At 46.0% G+C, this 20250-nt stretch overlaps 1 protein-coding gene across 1 annotated transcript in view; it reads right to left on the reverse strand.

The window, feature by feature from the left end:
* gbe1b (glucan (1,4-alpha-), branching enzyme 1b) overlaps nucleotides 1-20250 on the reverse strand; it is a 401340-nt gene that overhangs the window by 135033 nt on the left and 246057 nt on the right. Inside the window, exon 12 of the mRNA XM_052468704.1 lies at nucleotides 13688-13859. Within this exon, the coding sequence (XP_052324664.1) occupies nucleotides 13688-13859 (172 nt within the window). The remainder of the gene's footprint in view (nucleotides 1-13687; nucleotides 13860-20250) is intronic.

The following is a 20250-nucleotide window of genomic DNA, read 5'->3' on the forward strand; positions in this document are numbered from 1 at the left end:
TGGTGGTGGTATTGTGGAACAGAATGAGCCTGTTGGTGGTGGTATTGTGGAACAGAATGAGCCTGTTGTTGGTGGTATTGTCGAACAGAATGAGCCTGTTGTTGGTGGTATTGTGGAACAGAATGAGCCTGTTGTTGGTGGTATTGTGGAACAGAATGAGCCTGTTGTTGGTGGTATTGTGGAACAGAATGAGCCTGTTGGTGGTGGTATTGTGGAACAGAATGAGCCTGTTGTTGGTGGTATTGTGGAACAGAATGAGTCTGTTGTTGGTGGTATTGTGGAACAGAATGAGCCTGTTGTTGGTGGTATTGTGGAACAGAATGAGCCTGTTGTTGGTGGTATTGTGGAACAGAATGAGTCTGTTGTTGGTGGTATTGTGGAACAGAATGAGCCTGTTGTTGGTGGTATTGTGGAACAGAATGAGCATGTGTTTGTGGAACAGAATGAGCCTGTTGTTGGTGGTATTGTGGAACAGAATGAGCCTGTTGTTGGTGGTATTGTGGAACAGAATGAGTCTGTTGTTGGTGGTATTGTGGAACAGAATGAGCCTGTTGTTGGTGGTATTGTGGAACAGAATGAGCCTGTTGGTGGTGGTATTGTGGAACAGAATGAGCCTGTTGTTGGTGGAACAGAATGAGCCTGTTGTTGGTGGTATTGTGGAACAGAATGAGCCTGTTGTTGGTGGTATTGTGGAACAGAATGAGCCTGTTGTTGGTGGTATTGTGGAACAGAATGAGCCTGTTGTTTGTGGAACAGAATGAGCCTGTTGTTGGTGGTATTGTGGAACAGAATGAGCCTGTTGTTGGTGGTATTGTGGAACAGAATGAGCCTGTTGTTGGTGGTATTGTGGAACAGAATGAGCCTGTTGTTGGTGGTATTGTGGAACAGAATGAGCCTGTTGTTGGTGGTATTATGGAACAGAATGAGCCTGTTGGTGGTGGTATTGTGGAACAGAATGAGCCTGTTGGTGGTGGTATTGTGGAACAGAATGAGCCTGTTGGTGGTGGTATTGTGGAACAGAATGAGCCTGTTGGTGGTGGTATTGTGGAACAGAATGAGCCTGTTGGTGGTGGTATTGTGGAACAGAATGAGCCTGTTGGTGGTGGTATTGTGGAACAGAATGAGCCTGTTGGTGGTGGTATTATGGAACAGAATGAGCCTGTTGTTGGTGGTATTGTGGAACAGAATGAGCCTGTTGTTGGTGGTATTGTGGAACAGAATGAGCTACAGCACATACCCGAGGTGACAGGGTACAAATCTGTCGTTCTGCCCCTGAACAAGACAGTTAACCCACTGTTCCTAGGCCGTCATTGAAAATAAGAATTTGTTCTTAACTGACTTGCCTGGTTAAATAAAGGTAAAATACAATTTAAAAAATGAACTCCTTTCAATGTGCACCAAAATTAGGATCCGTTTCCCTGATTTGCCCTGTGAAATGATATGACGGTGTCAGGCTATTTTATAACTCAGCTTGTCATGCTGACAATAGAACAAGCTTTCAAATGACCCAGATTGATATATATAGTGGACTGTTTTTTGTACTGCATAAACAACAACAGTCATCGTGTGATGGTGGGGGATGCAGGGTTGTGTTCCAAACATAAACAACAACAGTCATTGTGTGATGGTGGGGGATGCAGGGTTGTGTTCCAAACATAAACAACAACAGTCATCGTGTGATGGTGGGGGATGCAGGGTTGTGTTCTAAACATAAACAACAACAGTCATTGTGTGATGGTGGGGGATGCAGGGTTGTGTTCCAAACATAAACAACAACAGTCATCGTGTGATGGTGGGGGATGCAGGGTTGTGTTCTAAACATAAACAACAACAGTCATCGTGTGATGGTGGGGGATGCAGGGTTGTGTTTTAAACATAAACAACAACAGTCATCGTGTGATGGTGGGGGATGCAGGGTTGTGTTCTAAACAACAACAGTCATCGTGTGATGGTGGGGGATGCAGGGTTGTGTTCCAAACATAAACAACAACAGTCATCGTGTGATGGTGGGGGATGCAGGGTTGTGTTCTAAGCATAAACAACAACAGTCATCGTGTGATGGTGGGGGATGCAGGGTTGTGTTCTAAACATAAACAACAACAGTCATCGTGTGATGGTGGGGGATGCAGGGTTGTGTTCTAAACATAAACAACAACAGTCATCGTGTGATGGTGGGGGATGCAGGGTTGTGTTCTAAACATAAACAGTCATCGCGTGATGGTGGGGGATGCAGGGTTGTGTTCTAAACATAAACAACAACAGTCATCGTGTGATGGTGGGGGATGCAGGGTTGTGTTCTAAGCATAAACAACAACAGTCATCGTGTGATGGTGGGGGATGCAGGGTTGTGTTCCAAACATAAACAACAACAGTCATCGTGTGATGGTGGGGGATGCAGGGTTGTGTTCTAAACATAAACAACAACAGTCATCGTGTGATGGTGGGGGGTGCAGGGTTGTGTTCTAAACATAAACAACAACAGTCATCGTGTGATGGTGGGGGATGCAGGGTTGTGTTCTAAACATAAACAGTCATCGTGTGATGGTGGGGGATGCAGGGTTGTGTTCTAAACATAAACAACAACAGTCATCGTGTGATGGTGGGGGATGCAGGGTTGTGTTCTATACATAAACAACAACAGTCATCGTGTGATGGTGGGGGATGCAGGGTTGTGTTCTAAACATAAACAACAACAGTCATCGTGTGATGGTGGGGGATGCAGGGTTGTGTTCTAAACATAAACAACAACAGTCATCGTGTGATGGTGGGGGATGCAGGGTTGTGTTCTAAACATAAACAACAACAGTCATCGTGTGATGGTGGGGGATGCAGGGTTGTGTTCTAAACATAAACAACAACAGTCATCGTGTGATGGTGGGGGATGCAGGGTTGTGTTCTAAACATAAACAACAACAGTCATCGTGTGATGGTGGGGGATGCAGGGTTGTGTTCTAAACATAAACAACAACAGTCATCGTGTGATGGTGGGGGATGCAGGGTTGTGTTCCAAACATAAACAACAACAGTCATCGTGTGATGGTGGGGGATGCAGGGTTGTGTTCTATACATAAACAACAACAGTCATCGTGTGATGGTGGGGGATGCAGGGTTGTGTTCCAAACATAAACAACAACAGTCATCGTGTGATGGTGGGGGATGCAGGGTTGTGTTCCAAACATAAACAACAAAAAGTGTGCTTGCTGTAGTTCCTCAACGGCACAGCTAGGAGAGCTTAAGAAAAATAAGTACCTTATAGTTTTAGTTGAATACTCTTCTTTGGGTCATAAAAGTGCATTTAAATTACTTAGGAAATGTGCCCACTTTGGAGAGGTGTGAGGCCACTTGGAAACACCAGTGAGTCCTCTCACTCAAACCCTTGTAATTGTCTTGTGTCATGTTGCACCAACCCCACATTTCCCAGGAATATTCTCAACATGTTACTGAACGTATCCAGAGGATTTTCACATTTTCATTATCAACAAATGCGGTGAAAAGTGCAGTAAATGTCAAATTCACATAAAGTCAACAGTTTGAATTCAGTCTTGTGTCAGGTGAAATGTTGTTTCCTCAACTTTTAGTTGAGTAATGTTCTCATAATCTTAAAATGGTTCCCTTTTCATTTCTACCACGGTTATTCAGATGCTTTCCGTATTTCTTCCATAAGAACCATTCAATTTAACCGTTCAATTAGGCCCCATCCGTACAGGTCAATTCCCACCAGGGTAAAGGGTTAAAGATCAGCCCAGACCCCAACCGTACAGGTCAATTCCCACCAGGGTTAAGGGTTAAAGATCAGCCCAGACCCCATCCGTACAGGTCAATTCCCACCAGGGTTAAGGGTTAAAGGTCAGCCCAGACCCCATCCGTACAGGTCAATTCCCACCAGGGTAAAGGGTTAAAGATCAGCCCAGACCCCATCGGTACAGGTCAATTCCCACCAGGGTTAAGGGTTAAAGATCAGCCCAGACACCATCCGTACAGGTCAATTCCCACCAGGGTAAAGGGTTAAAGATCAGCCCAGACCCCATCCATACAGGTCAATTCCCACCAGGGTTAAGGGTTAAAGATCAGCCCAGACACCATCCGCACAGGTCAATTCCCACCAGGGTAAAGGGTTAAAGATCAGCCCAGACCCCAACCGTACAGGTCAATTCCCACCAGGGTTAAGGGTTAAAGATCAGCCCAGACCCCAACCGTACAGGTCAATTCCCACCAGGGTTAAGGATCAGCCCAGACACCATCCGTACAGGTCAATTCCCACCAGGGTAAAGGGTTAAAGATCAGCCCAGACCCCAACCGTACAGGTCAATTCCCACCAGGGTTAAGGATCAGCCCAGACACCATCCGTACAGGTCAATTCCCACCAGGGTTAAGGGTTAAAGATCAGCCCAGACACCATCCGTACAGGTCAATTCCCACCAGGGTAAAGGGTTAAAGATCAGCCCAGACACCATCCGTACAGGTCAATTCCCACCAGGGTTAAGGGTTAAAGATCAGCCCAGACCCCATCCGTACAGGTCAATTCCCACCAGGGTAAAGGGTTAAAGATCAGCCCAGACCCCATCCGTACAGGTCAATTCCCACCAGGGTTAAGGGTTAAAGATCAGCCCAGACCCCATCCGTACAGGTCAATTCCCACCAGGGTAAAGGGTTAAAGATCAGCCCAGACCCCATCCGTACAGGTCAATTCCCACCAGGGTTAAGGGTTAAAGGTCAGCCCAGACCCCATCCGTACAGGTCAATTCCCACCAGGGTAAAGGGTTAAAGATCAGCCCAGACCCCATCGGTACAGGTCAATTCCCACCAGGGTTAAGGGTTAAAGATCAGCCCAGACACCATCCGTACAGGTCAATTCCCACCAGGGTAAAGGGTTAAAGATCAGCCCAGACCCCATCCATACAGGTCAATTCCCACCAGGGTTAAGGGTTAAAGATCAGCCCAGACCCCATCCATACAGGTCAATTCCCACCAGGGTTAAGGGTTAAAGATCAGCCCAGACACCATCCGCACAGGTCAATTCCCACCAGGGTAAAGGGTTAAAGATCAGCCCAGACCCCAACCGTACAGGTCAATTCCCACCAGGGTTAAGGGTTAAAGATCAGCCCAGACCCCAACCGTACAGGTCAATTCCCACCAGGGTTAAGGATCAGCCCAGACACCATCCGTACAGGTCAATTCCCACCAGGGTAAAGGGTTAAAGATCAGCCCAGACCCCAACCGTACAGGTCAATTCCCACCAGGGTTAAGGATCAGCCCAGACACCATCCGTACAGGTCAATTCCCACCAGGGTTAAGGGTTAAAGATCAGCCCAGACACCATCCGTACAGGTCAATTCCCACCAGGGTAAAGGGTTAAAGATCAGCCCAGACACCATCCGTACAGGTCAATTCCCACCAGGGTTAAGGGTTAAAGATCAGCCCAGACCCCATCCGTACAGGTCAATTCCCACCAGGGTAAAGGGTTAAAGATCAGCCCAGACCCCATCCGTACAGGTCAATTCCCACCAGGGTTAAGGGTTAAAGATCAGCCCAGACCCCATCCGTACAGGTCAATTCCCACCAGGGTAAAGGGTTAAAGATCAGCCCAGACCCCATCCGTACAGGTCAATTCCCACCAGGGTTAAGGGTTAAAGATCAGCCCAGACCCCATCCGTACAGGTCAATTCCCACCAGGGTTAAGGGTTAAAGATCAGCCCAGACACCATCCATACAGGTCAATTCCCACCAGGGTAAAGGGTTAAAGATCAGCCCAGACCCCAACCGTACAGGTCAATTCCCACCAGGGTAAAGGGTTAAAGATCAGCACAGACGCAGACAATAGAACCACACCTCTTTGTCATAAAAAAAAAAAAAAAAAAAAAAGGCTTTTGAAATACTGCGTTTCAACATGCACACCAAGCTACAGTATTGAAGTGTCAACATGAGCACCAAGCTACAGTATCGTAGTGTCAACATGAGCACCAAGCTACAGTATCGTAGTGTCAACATGAGCACCAAGCTACAGTATTGTAGTGTCAACATGAGCACCAAGCTACAGTATTGTAGTGTCAACATGAACACCAAGCTACAGTATTGTAGTTTCAACATGAAGACCAAGCTACAGTATTGAAGTGTCAACATGAAGACCAAGCTACAGTATTGAAGTGTCAACATGAGCACCAAGCTACAGTATTGAAGTGTCAACATGAAGACCAAGCTACAGTATTGAAGTGTCAACATGAGCACCAAGCTACAGTATTGAAGTGTCAACATGAAGACCAGGCTACAGTATTGAAGTGTCAACATGAGCACCAAGCTACAGTATCGTAGTGTCAACATGAGCACCAAGCTACAGTATCGTAGTGTCAACATGAGCACCAAGCTACAGTATTGTAGTGTCAACATGAGCACCAAGCTACAGTATCGTAGTGTCAACATGAGCACCAAGCTACAGTATTGTAGTGTCAACATGAACACCAAGCTACAGTATCGTAGTGTCAACATGAGCACCAAGCTACAGTATCGTAGTGTCAACATGAGCAGCAAGCTACAGTATTGTAGTGTCAACATGAGCACCAAGCTACAGTATCGTAGTGTCAACATGAGCACCAAGCTACAGTATTGTAGTGTCAACATGAAGACCAAGCTACAGTATTGTAGTGTCAACATGAACACCAAGCTACAGTATCGTAGTTTCAACATGAGCACCAAGCTACAGTATTGTAGTGTCAACATGAAGACCAAGCTACAGTATCGTAGTGTCAACATGAAGACCAAGCTACAGTATCGTAGTGTCAACATGAACACCAAGCTACAGTATCGTAGTGTCAACATGAAGACCAAGCTACAGTATTGTAGTGTCAACATGAAGACCAAGCTACAGTATCGTAGTTTCAACATGAAGACCAAGCTACAGTATCGTAGTTTCAACATGAACACCAAGCTACAGTATCGTAGTGTCAACATGAACACCAAGCTACAGTATCGTCCTTTCAACATGAGCACCAAGCTACAGTATTGTAGTTTCAACATGAGCACCAAGCTACAGTATTGTAGTTTCAACATGAAGACCAAGCTACAGTATCGTAGTTTCAACATGAAGACCAAGCTACAAGTATCGTAGTTTCAACATGAAGACCAAGCTACAGTATCGTAGTGTCAACATGAGCACCAAGCTGCAGTATTGTAGTTTCAACATGAGCACCAAGCTACAGTATTGTAGTTTCAACATGAAGACCAAGCTACAGTATCATAGTTTCAACATGAAGACCAAGCTACAGTATCGTAGTTTCAACATGAAGACCAAGCTACAGTATCGTAGTGTCAACATGAGCACCAAGCTGCAGTATTGTAGTTTCAACATGAGCACCAAGCTACAGTATTGTAGTTTCAACATGAAGACCAAGCTACAGTATCATAGTTTCAACATGAAGACCAAGCTACAGTATCGTAGTGTCAACATGAAGACCAAGCTACAGTATTGTAGTTTCAGCATGAACACCAAGCTACAGTATTGTAGTTTCAACATGAGCACCAAGCTACAGTATCGTCGTTTCAACATGAACACCAAGCTACAGTATTGTAGTTTCAACATGAGCACCAAGCTACAGTATCATCGTTTCAACATGAAGACCAAGCTACAGTATCGTAGTTTCAACATGAAGACCAAGCTACAGTATCGTAGTTTCAAACATGAACACCAAGCTACAGTATCGTAGTTTCAACATGAACACCAAGCTACAGTATTGTAGTTTCAACATGAACACCAAGCTACAGTATTGTAGTTTCAACATGAAGACCAAGCTACAGTATCGTAGTTTCAACATGAAGACCAAGCTACATTATTGTAATTTCAACATGAAGACCAAGCTACATTATTGTAATTTCAACATGAAGACCAAGCTACAGTATGTTCACCCAATTCCAATTCATGTTCACCCAATTCCCTTTATAGGGCACTACTTTTGACCAGGGAATAGGGTGCATTGTGGGATGCAGGCAGACGGTACTAGATCCAGCAGGGTGAGAACATTGTCATGTGTCACCTGTTCTAATGAAAACCTTTCAATAAGGTTATCTTCAAACTACAATGAGTCACCATTGAGATCATATCTATTCTGATATTTTTGGAGAGGAGGGAAGTAGAGAGCCAGTTCGTATTTAATCTTATCTGATGACGTAAACACTATGGGGTTACATACAGGAGAGCAGTCTACAGGGTTACATACTGGAGAGCAGTCTACAGGGTTACATACCATGGAGCAGTCTACAGGGTTACATACTGGAGAGCAGTCTACAGGGTTACATACTGGAGAGCAGTCTACAGGGTTACATACTGGAGAGCAGTCTACAGGGTTACATACTGGAGAGCAGTCTACAGGGTTACATACTGGAGAGCAGTCTACAGGGTTACATACTGGAGAGCAGTCTACAGGGTTACATACTGGGGAGCAGTCTACAGGGTTACATACTGGAGAGCAGTCTACAGGGTTACATACTGGAGAGCAGTCTACAGGGTTACATACTGGAGAGCAGTCTGGAGAGCAGGGTTACATACTGGAGAGCAGTCTACAGGGTTACATACAGGAGAGCAGTCTACAGGGTTACATACTGGAGAGCAGTCTACAGGGTTACATACTGGAGAGCAGTCTACAGGGTTACATACTGGAGAGCAGTCTACAGGGTTACATACTGGAGAGCAGTCTACAGGGTTACATACTGGGGAGCAGTCTACAGGGTTACATACTGGGGAGCAGTCTACAGGGTTACATACTGGAGAGCAGTCTACAGGGTTACATACTGGAGAGCAGTCTACAGGGTTACATACTGGAGAGCAGTCTACAGGGTTACATACTGGAGAGCAGTCTACAGGGTTACATACTGGAGAGCAGTCTACAGGGTTACATACTGGAGAGCAGTCTACAGGGTTAAATACTGGAGAGCAGTCTACAGGGTTACATACTGGAGAGCAGTCTACAGGGTTACATACTGGAGAGCAGTCTACAGGGTTACATACTGGAGAGCAGTCTACAGGGTTACATACTGGGGAGCAGTCTACAGGGTTACATACTGGAGAGCAGTCTACAGGGTTACATACTGGGGAGCAGTCTACAGGGTTACATACTGGAGAGCAGTCTACAGGGTTACATACTGGAGAGCAGTCTACAGGGTTACATACTGGGAGCAGTCTACAGGGTTACATACTGGAGAGCAGTCTACAGGGTTACATACTGGAGAGCAGTCTACAGGGTTACATACTGGAGAGCAGTCTACAGGGTTACATACTGGAGAGCAGTCTACAGGGTTACATACTGGAGAGCAGTCTACAGGGTTACATACTGGAGAGCAGTCTACAGGGTTACATACTGGAGAGCAGTCTACAGGGTTACATACTGGGGAGCAGTCTACAGGGTTACATACTGGAGAGCAGTCTACAGGGTTACATACTGGAGAGCAGTCTACAGGGTTACATACTGGAGAGCAGTCTACAGGGTTACATACTGGAGAGCAGTCTACAGGGTTACATACTGGGGAGCAGTCTACAGGGTTACATACTGGAGAGCAGTCTACAGGGTTACATACTGGAGAGCAGTCTACAGGGTTACATACTGGAGAGCAGTCTACAGGGTTACATACTGGAGAGCAGTCTACAGGGTTACATACTGGAGAGCAGTCTACAGGGTTACATACTGGAGAGCAGTCTACAGGGTTACATACTGGGAGCAGTCTACAGGGTTACATACTGGGGAGCAGTCTACAGGGTTACATACTGGGGAGCAGTCTACAGGGTTACATACTGGAGAGCAGTCTACAGGGTTACATACTGGAGAGCAGTCTACAGGGTTACATACTGGAGAGCAGTCTACAGGGTTACATACTGGAGAGCAGTCTACAGGGTTACATACTGGAGAGCAGTCTACAGGGTTACATACTGGAGAGCAGTTACATACTGGAGAGCAGTCTACAGGGTTACATACTGGAGAGCAGTCTACAGGGTTACATACTGGAGAGCAGTCTACAGGGTTACATACTGGGGAGCAGTCTACAGGGTTACATACTGGAGAGCAGTCTACAGGGTTACATACTGGGGAGCAGTCTACAGGGTTACATACTGGAGAGCAGTCTACAGGGTTACATACTGGAGAGCAGTCTACAGGGTTACATACTGGGAGCAGTCTACAGGGTTACATACTGGAGAGCAGTCTACAGGGTTACATACTGGAGAGCAGTCTACAGGGTTACATACTGGAGAGCAGTCTACAGGGTTACATACTGGAGAGCAGTCTACAGGGTTACATACTGGAGAGCAGTCTACAGGGTTACATACTGGAGAGCAGTCTACAGGGTTACATACTGGAGAGCAGTCTACAGGGTTACATACTGGAGAGCAGTCTACAGGGTTACATACTGGAGAGCAGTCTACAGGGTTACATACTGGAGAGCAGTCTACAGGGTTACATACTGGAGAGCAGTCTACAGGGTTACATACTGGAGAGCAGTCTACAGGGTTACATACTGGAGAGCAGTCTACAGGGTTACATACTGGAGAGCAGTCTACAGGGTTACATACTGGAGAGCAGTCTACAGGGTTACATACTGGAGAGCAGTCTACAGGGTTACATACTGGAGAGCAGTCTACAGGGTTAAATACTGGAGAGCAGTCTACAGGGTTACATACTGGAGAGCAGTCTACAGGGTTACATTCTGGAGAGCAGTCTACAGGGTTACATACTGGAGAGCAGTCTACAGGGTTACTTTCTTGTTGCTGTTTGTTTTTGTTTGTTTTCTTAGCTCAGCTCATTTTTTTTATTACAATTTTCCCATTACATTTAGTTAATGTTTGTATGTTGTCTGTTTGTATATATTGTTTTTCTTGTTTATCTGTAAAACCTGCCCAGGGAATGCAGATGGAAATTAGTTGTCTAAATCTGGTAAATTTTTTCTCAAGTGTCCTGAGAATTATGTTTTGTTGTACATTGTCCCTGTTCAAATCAACGTAATATTAACAACAATAATATGTTATTGATGGTCCTTCTGTAGCTCAGTTGGTAGAGCATGGCGCTTACTAACGCCAATTAGTGGGTTCGATCCCGGGACCACCCATACGTAAAATGTATGGCATATATATATTATATTATTATTTCTCAATCAAAATGTGTTGCACATGTCAATGACTTCTTACTATCAGCTTAATACAATTAGTCGAACCGCGCACTCTTCCGATTGGCCCAACCGCGCACTCTTCGGATTGGCCCAACCGCGCACTCTTCGATTGGCCCAACCGCGCACTCTTCGGATTGGCCCAACCGCGCACTCTTCGGATTGGCCCAACCGCGCACTCTTCCGATTGGCCCAACCGCGCACTCTTCGGATTGGCCCAACCGCGCACTCTTCCGATTGGCCCAACCGCGCACTCTTCCGATTGGCCCAACCGCGCACTCTTCCGATTGGTCCAACTGAAAACTCTTCTGATTGGCATAACAGTGCTCTTCCGATTGGCCCAACCGCGCACTCTTCCGATTGGCACAACCGCGCACTCTTCCGATTGGCACAACCGCGCACTCTTCCGATTGGCACAACCGCGCACTCTTCCGATTGGCACAACCGCTCTTCCGATTGGCACAACCGCGCTCTTCCGATTGGCACAACCGCGCACTCTTCCGATTGGCACAACCGCGCACTCTTCCGATTGGCACAACCGCGCACTCTTCCGATTGGCACAACCGCGCTCTTCCGATTGGCCCAACCGCGCACTCTTCCGATTGGCACAACCGCGCACTCTTCCGATTGGCACAACCGCGCACTCTTCCGATTGGCACAACCGCGCACTCTTCCGATTGGCACAACCAAACTCTCTTCTGATTGGCACAACCAAACTCTCTTCTGATTGGCACAACCAAACTCTCTTCTGATTGGCACAACCAAACTCTCTTCTGATTGGCACAACCAAACTCTCTTCTGATTGGTATAACAGCGCTCTTCTGATTGGTCCAACTGAACGCTCTTCTGATTGTTCCCACATGAACGCTCTTCTCATGAGTTGTTGGATGTCTCTGGATCTGCAATCTTTTCCATGGCGACACACACAAAGTTAGAGAGGTAGCCATCTTTTACAGCCACAAGCACACCCTTCCCCTGACTCACCCATGAAGTTTAGGAACTCCCCAACAACTCACCCATGAGGTTGAGGTACTCCCCTCAACTCACCCATGAGGTTGAGCCCACCCCCTCTCCCCCACTCACCCATGAAGTTGAGGTAGCCCTCTTCCCCCTGACTCACCCATGAAGTTGAGGTTGGCCCAACTTCCCCTCTGACTCACCCATGAACTTGAGGTAGCCCTCTTCCCCCTGACTCACCCATGAAGTTGAGGTAGCCCTCTCCCCCTGACTCACCCATGAAGTCTGAGGTTGCCCCAACCCCTGACTCACCCATGAAGTTGAGGTAGCCCTCTTCCCCCTGACTCACCCATGAAGTTGAGGTAGCCCTCTTCCCCCTGACTCACCCATGAAGTTGAGGTACTCCCCTCTCCCCCAAACTCACCCATGAAGTTGAGCCCATACCTCTCCCCAACTCACCCATGAAGTTGAGGTACTCCCTCTCTCCCCCACTCACCCATGAAGTTGAAGTACTCCCCTCTCTCCCCCAACTCACCCATGAAGTTGAGGTACTCCCCTCTCCCCCAACTCACCCATGAAGTTGAGGTACTCCCCTCTCCCCCAACTCACCCATGAAGTTGAGGTACTCCCCTCTCCCCCCAACTCACCCATGAAGTTGAGGTATTGGCCCCCAACTCACCCATGAAGTTGAGGTACTCCCCTCTCCCCCCAACTCACCCATGAAGTTGAGGTACTCCCAAACTCTCCCCCACTCACCCATGAAGTTGAGGTACTCCCCTCTCCCCCCAACTCACCCATGAAGTTGAGGTGTCTCCCCATCTCAATCCCAACTCACCCATGAAGTTGAGGTAGCCCTCTTCCCCCCTGACTCACCCATGAAGTTGAGGTAGCCCTCTCCCCAACTCACCCATGAAGTTGAGGTAGCCCACTCCCCAACTCACCCATGAAGTTGAGGTACTCCCCTCTCCCCCACTCACCCATGAAGTTGAAGTACTCCCTCTCCCCCAACTCACCCATGAAGTTGATGTACTCCCCACTCCCCCAACTCACCCATGAAGTTGAGTTACTCCCCTCTCCCCCAACTCACCCATGAAGTTGAGTTAGCACTCTCCCCCTGACTCACCCATGAAGTTGAGGTAGCCCTCTCCCAACTCACCCATGAAGTTGAGGTAGCCCTCTTCCCCCTGACTCACCCATGAAGTTGAGGTAGCCCTCTTCCCCCTGACTCACCCATGAAGTTGAGGTAGCCCCCTCCCCCCAATTCACCCATGAAGTTGAGGTCGCCCTCTTCCCCCCCGACTCACCCATGAAGTTGAGGTAGCCCTCTTCCCCCAACTCACCCATGAAGTTGAGGTAGCCCTCTCCCCCAACTCACCCATGAAGTTGAGGTAGCCCTCTTCCCCCTGACTCACCCATGAAGTTGAGGTAGCCCTCTTCCCCCTGACTCACCCATGAAGTTGAGGTAGCCCTCTTCCCCCCTGACTCACCCATGAAGTTGAGGTAGCCCTCTCCCCAACTCACCCATGAAGTTGAGGTAGCCCACTCCTCAACTCACCCATGAAGTTGAGGTACTCCCCTCTCCCCAACTCACCCATGAAGTTGAGGTAGCCTTCTCCCCCCAGAGCGTGTGTGAGGAGGCGGATCATCTTATGTAGCTGGATGCCTCGGTCGATGACGGGAGTCATGGGGATCAGGGAACTCATGTTGGTGTACATCTCTTTATCCATCAGCCAGAAAGCCAGGGACTTATCACCTACCAGAGACTAGAGACAGAGATGAAGAGAGAGAGATGAAGGAGAGAGATGTAGCGAGGGAAATGAAGAGAGAGGGATGGAGAGACAGATGGAGAGAGAGATGGAGAGAGAGAGAGACGGAGAGAGAGATGACGAGAGAGAGATGAAGAGCGAGAGAGAGATGGAGAGAGATGAAGAAAGAGAGAGAGAGAGAGAGAGAGAGAGAGAGAGAGAGAGAGAGAGAGATAGCGAGAGCGATGGAGAGAGAGAGAGATGAAGAGAGATGAGAGAGAGATGATGAGAGAGAGATGAAGAGAGAGAGAGGAGAGAGATGAAGAAAGAGAGAGAGAGAGAGAGAGAGAGAGAGAGAGAGAGAGAGAGAGAGATCGAGAGAGATGGAGAGAGAAACCCCATTTGTGAGTGTAATATTTATTTAACTTTTAAGTTAATGATCTATTTCACTTGCTTTTTTAATGTAAACATACGTCTCCCTTGCCAATAAAGCCCTTTGAATTGAATTGAGAGAGATGTAGAGAGCGAGAGATACACACATGGCTAAAATGATGTATTTTGTATTTATGATGGATCCTCATAAATCGTCTGCCAGCTAACCTTCCTGGGGTCCGGAGGAATTCAGGCAGTTATACAATCACAAAACATCCATTACAGAATTCACAACACACTAAGTGTGTTCCCTCAGGCCCATACTCCACTACCACATATCTACAACACTAAATACACGTGTCCACGAGTGTGTATAGTGAGTATGTTACCATGTGTACGTGTATGCATGTGTCTGCGCCTGTGTGTTTCTCTTCACTTTCCCCACTGTATTTGTATCTGTTTTCTAAAATCTGATTCTACTGCTTGTATCTTGACCCTATTCCTGATGTGGAATAGAGTTCCATGTAGTCATGGCTCTATGTAGTACTGTGGAATAGAGTTCCATGTAGTCATGGCTCTATGTAGTACTGTGGAATAGAGTTCCATGTAGTCATGGCTCTATGTAGTAACTGTGGAATAGAGTTCCATGTAGTCATGGCTCTATGTAGTAACTGTGGAATAGAGTTCCATGTAGTCATGGCTCTATGTAGTAACTGTGGAATAGAGTTCCATGTAGTCATGGCTCTATGTAGTAACTGTGGAATAGAGTCCCATGTAGTCATGGCTCTATGTAGTAACTGTGGAATAGAGTTCCATGTAGTCATGGCTCTATGTAGTAACTGTGGAATAGAGTTCCACGTAGTCATGGCTCTATGTAGTAACTGTGGAATAGAGTTCCATGTAGTCATGGCTCTATGTAGTAACTGTGGAATAGAGTTCCATGTAGTCATGGCTCTATGTAGTAACTGTGGAATAGAGTTCCACGTAGTCATGGCTCTATGTAGTAACTGTGGAATAGAGTTCCATGTAGTCATGGCTCTATGTAGTAACTGTGGAATAGAGTTCCATGTAGTCATGGCTCTATGTAGTACTGTGGAATAGAGTTCCATGTAGTCATGGCTCTATGTAGTACTGTGGAATAGAGTTCCATGTAGTCATGGCTCTATGTAGTACTATGGAATAGAGTTCCATGTAGTCATGGCTCTATGTAGTACTGTGGAATAGAGTTCCATGTAGTCATGGCTCTATGTAGTACTGTGGAATAGAGTTCCATGTAGTCATGGCTCTATGTAGTAACTGTGGAATAGAGTTCCATGTAGTCGTGGCTCTATGTAGTAACTGTGGAATAGAGTTCCATGTAGTCATGGCTCTATGTAGTACTGTGGAATAGAGTTCCATGTAGTCATGGCTCTATGTAGTAACTGTGGAATAGAGTTCCATGTAGTCATGGCTCTATGTAGTAACTGTGGAATAGAGTTCCATGTAGTCATGGCTCTATGTAGTACTGTGGAATAGAGTTCCATGTAGTCATGGCTCTATGTAGTAACTGTGGAATAGAGTTCCATGTAGTCATGGCTCTATGTAGTAACTGTGGAATAGAGTTCCATGTAGTCATGGCTCTATGTAGTAACTGTGGAATAGAGTTCCATGTAGTCATGGCTCTATGTAGTACTGTGGAATAGAGTTCCATGTAGTCATGGCTCTATGTAGTAACTGTGGAATAGAGTTCCATGTAGTCATGGCTCTATGTAGTACTGTGGAATAGAGTTCCATGTAGTCATGGCTCTATGTAGTACTATGGAATAGAGTTCCATGTAGTCATGGCTCTATGTAGTACTGTGGAATAGAGTTCCATGTAGTCATGGCTCTATGTAGTACTGTGGAATAGAGTTCCATGTAGTCATGGCTCTATGTAGTAACTGTGGAATAGAGTTCCATGTAGTCGTGGCTCTATGTAGTAACTGTGGAATAGAGTTCCATGTAGTCATGGCTCTATGTAGTACTGTGGAATAGAGTTCCATGTAGTCATGGCTCTATGTAGTAACTGTGGAATAGAGTTCCATGTAGTCATGGCTCTATGTAGTAACTGTGGAATAGAGTTCCATGTAGTCATGGCTCTATGTAGTACTGTGGAATAGAGTTCCATGTAGTCATGGCTCTATGTAGTAACTGTGGAATAGAGTTCCATGTAGTCATGGCTCTATGTAGTAACTGTGGAATAGAGTTCCATGTAGTCATGGCTCTATGTAGTAACTGTGGAATAGAGTTCCATGTAGTCATGGCTCTATGTAGTACTGTGGAATAGAGTTCCATGTAGTCATGGCTCTATGTAGTAACTGTGGAATAGAGTTCCATGTAGTCATGGCTCTGTGTAGTACTGTGGAATAGAGTTCCATGTAGTCATGGCTCTATGTAGTAACTGTGGAATAGAGTTCCATGTAGTCATGGCTCTATGTAATACTGTGGAATAGAGTTCCATGTAGTCATGGCTCTATGTAGTAACTGTGGAATAGAGTTCCATGTAGTCATGGCTCTATGTAGTACTGTGGAATAGAGTTCCATGTAGTCATGGCTCTATGTAGTACTGTGGAATAGAGTTCCATGTAGTCATGGCTCTATGTAGTAACTGTGGAATAGAGTTCCATGTAGTCATGGCTCTATGTAGTAACTGTGGAATAGAGTTCCATGTAGTCATGGCTCTATGTAGTACTGTGGAATAGAGTTCTATGTAGTCATGGCTCTATGTAGTAACTGTGGAATAGAGTTCTAGATAGTCATGGCTCTATGTAGTACTGTGGAATAGAGTTCCATGTAGTCATGGCTCTACGTAGTACTGTGGAATAGAGTTCCATGTAGTCATGGCTCTATGTAGTAACTGTGGAATAGAGTTCCATGTAGTCATGGCTCTATGTAGTACTGTGGAATAGAGTTCCATGTAGTCATGGCTCTACATAGTACTGTGGAATAGAGTTCCATGTAGTCATGGCTCTATGTAGTAACTGTGGAATAGAGTTCCATGTAGTCATGGCTCTATGTAGTAACTGTGGAATAGAGTTCCATGTAGTCATGGCTCTATGTAGTACTGTGCGCCTCCCATAGTCTGTTCTGGACTTGGGGACTGTGAAGAGACTTCTGATGGCATGTCTTGTGGAGTATGCATGGGGTGTCTGAGCTGTGTACCAGTAGTTTAAACAGACCTCTGGTGACATGTCTTGTGGAGTATGCATGGGGTGTCTGAGCTGTGTACCAGTAGTTTAAACAGACCTCTGGTGGCATGTCTTGTGGAGTATGCATGGGGTGTCTGAGCTGTGTACCAGTAGTTTAAACAGACCTCTGGTGGCATGTCTTGTGGAGTATGCATGGGGTGTCTGAGCTGTGTACCAGTAGTTTAAACAGACCTCTGGTGACATGTCTTGTGGAGTATGCATGGGGTGTCTGAGCTGTGTACCAGTAGTTTAAACAGACCTCTGGTGACATGTCTTGTGGAGTATGCATGGGGTGTCTGAGCTGTGTACCAGTAGTTTAAACAGACCTCTGGTGACATGTCTTGTGGAGTATGCATGGGGTGTCTGAGCTGTGTACCAGTAGTTTAAACAGACAGCTTGGTGCATTCAACATGTCAATACCTCTCACAAACACAATTAGTGATGAAATCATTCTCTCCTCCACTGTCAACCAGGAGAGATTGACATGCATATTATTAATGTTAGCTCTCTGTGTACATCCAAGGGCCAGCTGTGCTGCCCTGTTCTGAGCCAATTGCAATTTTCCCGAGTCCCTTTTTGTGGCACCTGACCACACGACTGAACAGTAGTCCAGGTGTGACAAAACTAGAGTCTGTGGGACCTGCCTTGTTGATAGTGTTGTTAAGAAGGTAGAAACTAGGGCCTGTAGGACCTGCCTTGTTGATAGTGTTGTTAAGAAGGTAGAAACTAGGGCCTGTAGGACCTGCCTTGTTGATAGTGTTGTTAAGAAGGTAGAAACTAGGGCCTGTAGGACCTGCCTTGTTGATAGTGTTGTTAAGAAGGTAGAAACTAGAGCCTGTAGGACCTGCCTTGTTGATAGTGTTGTTAAGAAGGTAGAAACTAGGGCCTGTAGGACCTGCCTTGTTGATAGTGTTGTTAAGAAGGTAGAAACTAGGGCCTGTAGGACCTGCCTTGTTGATAGTGTTGTTAAGAAGGTAGAAACTAGGGCCTGTAGGACCTGCCTTGTTGATAGTGTTGTTAAGAAGGTAGAAACTAGAGCCTGTAGGACCTGCCTTGTTGATAGTGTTGTTAAGAAGGTAGAAACTAGGGCCTGTAGGACCTGCCTTGTTGATAGTGTTGTTAAGAAGGTAGAAACTAGGGCCTGTAGGACCTGCCTTGTCGATAGTGTTGTGAAGAAGGTAGAAACTAGGGCCTTATAGGACCTGCCTTGTCGATAGTGTTGTTAAGAAGGTAGAAACTAGGGCCTTATAGGACCTGCCTTGTTGATAGTGTTGTTAAGAAGGTAGAAACTAGGGCCTGTAGGACCTGCCTTGTTGATAGTGTTGTTAAGAAGGTAGAAACTAGGGCCTTGTAGGACCTGCCTTGTTGATAGTGTTGTTAAGAAGGTAGAAACTAGGGCCTGTAGGACCTGCCTTGTTGATAGTGTTGTTAAGAAGGTAGAAACTGGGGCCTGTAGGACCTGCCTTGTCGATAGTGTTGTTAAGAAGGTAGAAACTAGGGCCTGTAGGACCTGCCTTGTTGATAGTGTTGTTAAGAAGGTAGAAACTAGGGCCTGTAGGACCTGCCTTGTTGATAGTGTTGTTAAGAAGGTAGAAACTGGGGCCTGTAGGACCTGCCTTGTTGATAGTGTTATTAAGAAGGGAGAAACTAGGGCCTGTAGGACCTGCCTTGTTGATAGTGCTGTTAAGAAGGGAGAAACTAGGGCCTGTAGGACCTGCCTTGTTGATGGTGTTGTTAAGAAGGTAGAAACTAGGGCCTGTAGGACCTGCCTTGTTGATAGTGTTGTTAAGAAGGTAGAAACTAGGGCCTGTAGGACCTGCCTTGTTGATAGTGTTGTTAAGAAGGTAGAAACTGGGGCCTGTAGGACCTGCCTTGTTGATAGTGTTATTAAGAAGGGAGAAACTAGGGCCTGTAGGACCTGCCTTGTTGATAGTGCTGTTAAGAAGGGAGAAACTAGGGCTGTTTAGTCATCTCAACTTGCTCAATTTCAACATTATTTATTACAAGATTTAGTTCAGGTTAAGTGAATGATTTGTCCCAAATACATAGATTTTAGTTTTTGAAATATTTAGGACTAACTTATTCCTTGCCACCCATTCTGAAACTAACTGCAGTTCTTTGTTAAGTGTTGCAGTCATTTCAGTTGCTGTTGTAGCTGACGTGTATAGTGTTAAGTCATCCACATACATAGATAGACAGACTGTCTTTATATAAAGCCAGTGGCCTGTCGTTAGTAAAGATTGAAAACAAAGCTGCCATGGGGAATTCCTGATTCTACATGGATTATGTTGGATAGGCTTCCATTAAAGAACACCCTCTGTGGTCTGTTAGATAGGTAACTCTTTATCCACATTATAGCAGGGGGTGTAAAGCCATAACACCCTCTGTGTTCTGTTAGACAGGTAACTCTTTATCCACATTATAGCAGGGGGTGTAAAGCCATAACACCCTCTGTGGTCTGTTAGACAGGTAACTCTTTATCCACATTATAGCAGGGGGTGTAAAGCCATAACACCCTCTGTGGTCTGTTAGACAGGTAACTCTTTATCCACATTATAGCAGGGGGTGTAAAGCCATAACACCCTCTGTGGTCTGTTAGACAGGTAACTCTTTATCCACATTATAGCAGGGGGTGTAAAGCCATAACACCCTCTGTGTTCTGTTAGACAGGTAACTCTTTATCCACATTATAGCAGGGGGTGTAAAGCCATAACACCCTCTGTGGTCTGTTAGACAGGTAACTTTTTATCCACATTATAGCAGGGGGTGTAAAGCCATAACACCCTCTGTGGTCTGTTAGACAGGTAACTCTTTATCCACATTATAGCAGG

The sequence above is a fragment of the Oncorhynchus keta genome, chromosome 18 (assembly GCF_023373465.1).
Source record: "Oncorhynchus keta strain PuntledgeMale-10-30-2019 chromosome 18, Oket_V2, whole genome shotgun sequence".
Lineage (NCBI taxonomy): Eukaryota > Metazoa > Chordata > Actinopteri > Salmoniformes > Salmonidae > Oncorhynchus > Oncorhynchus keta.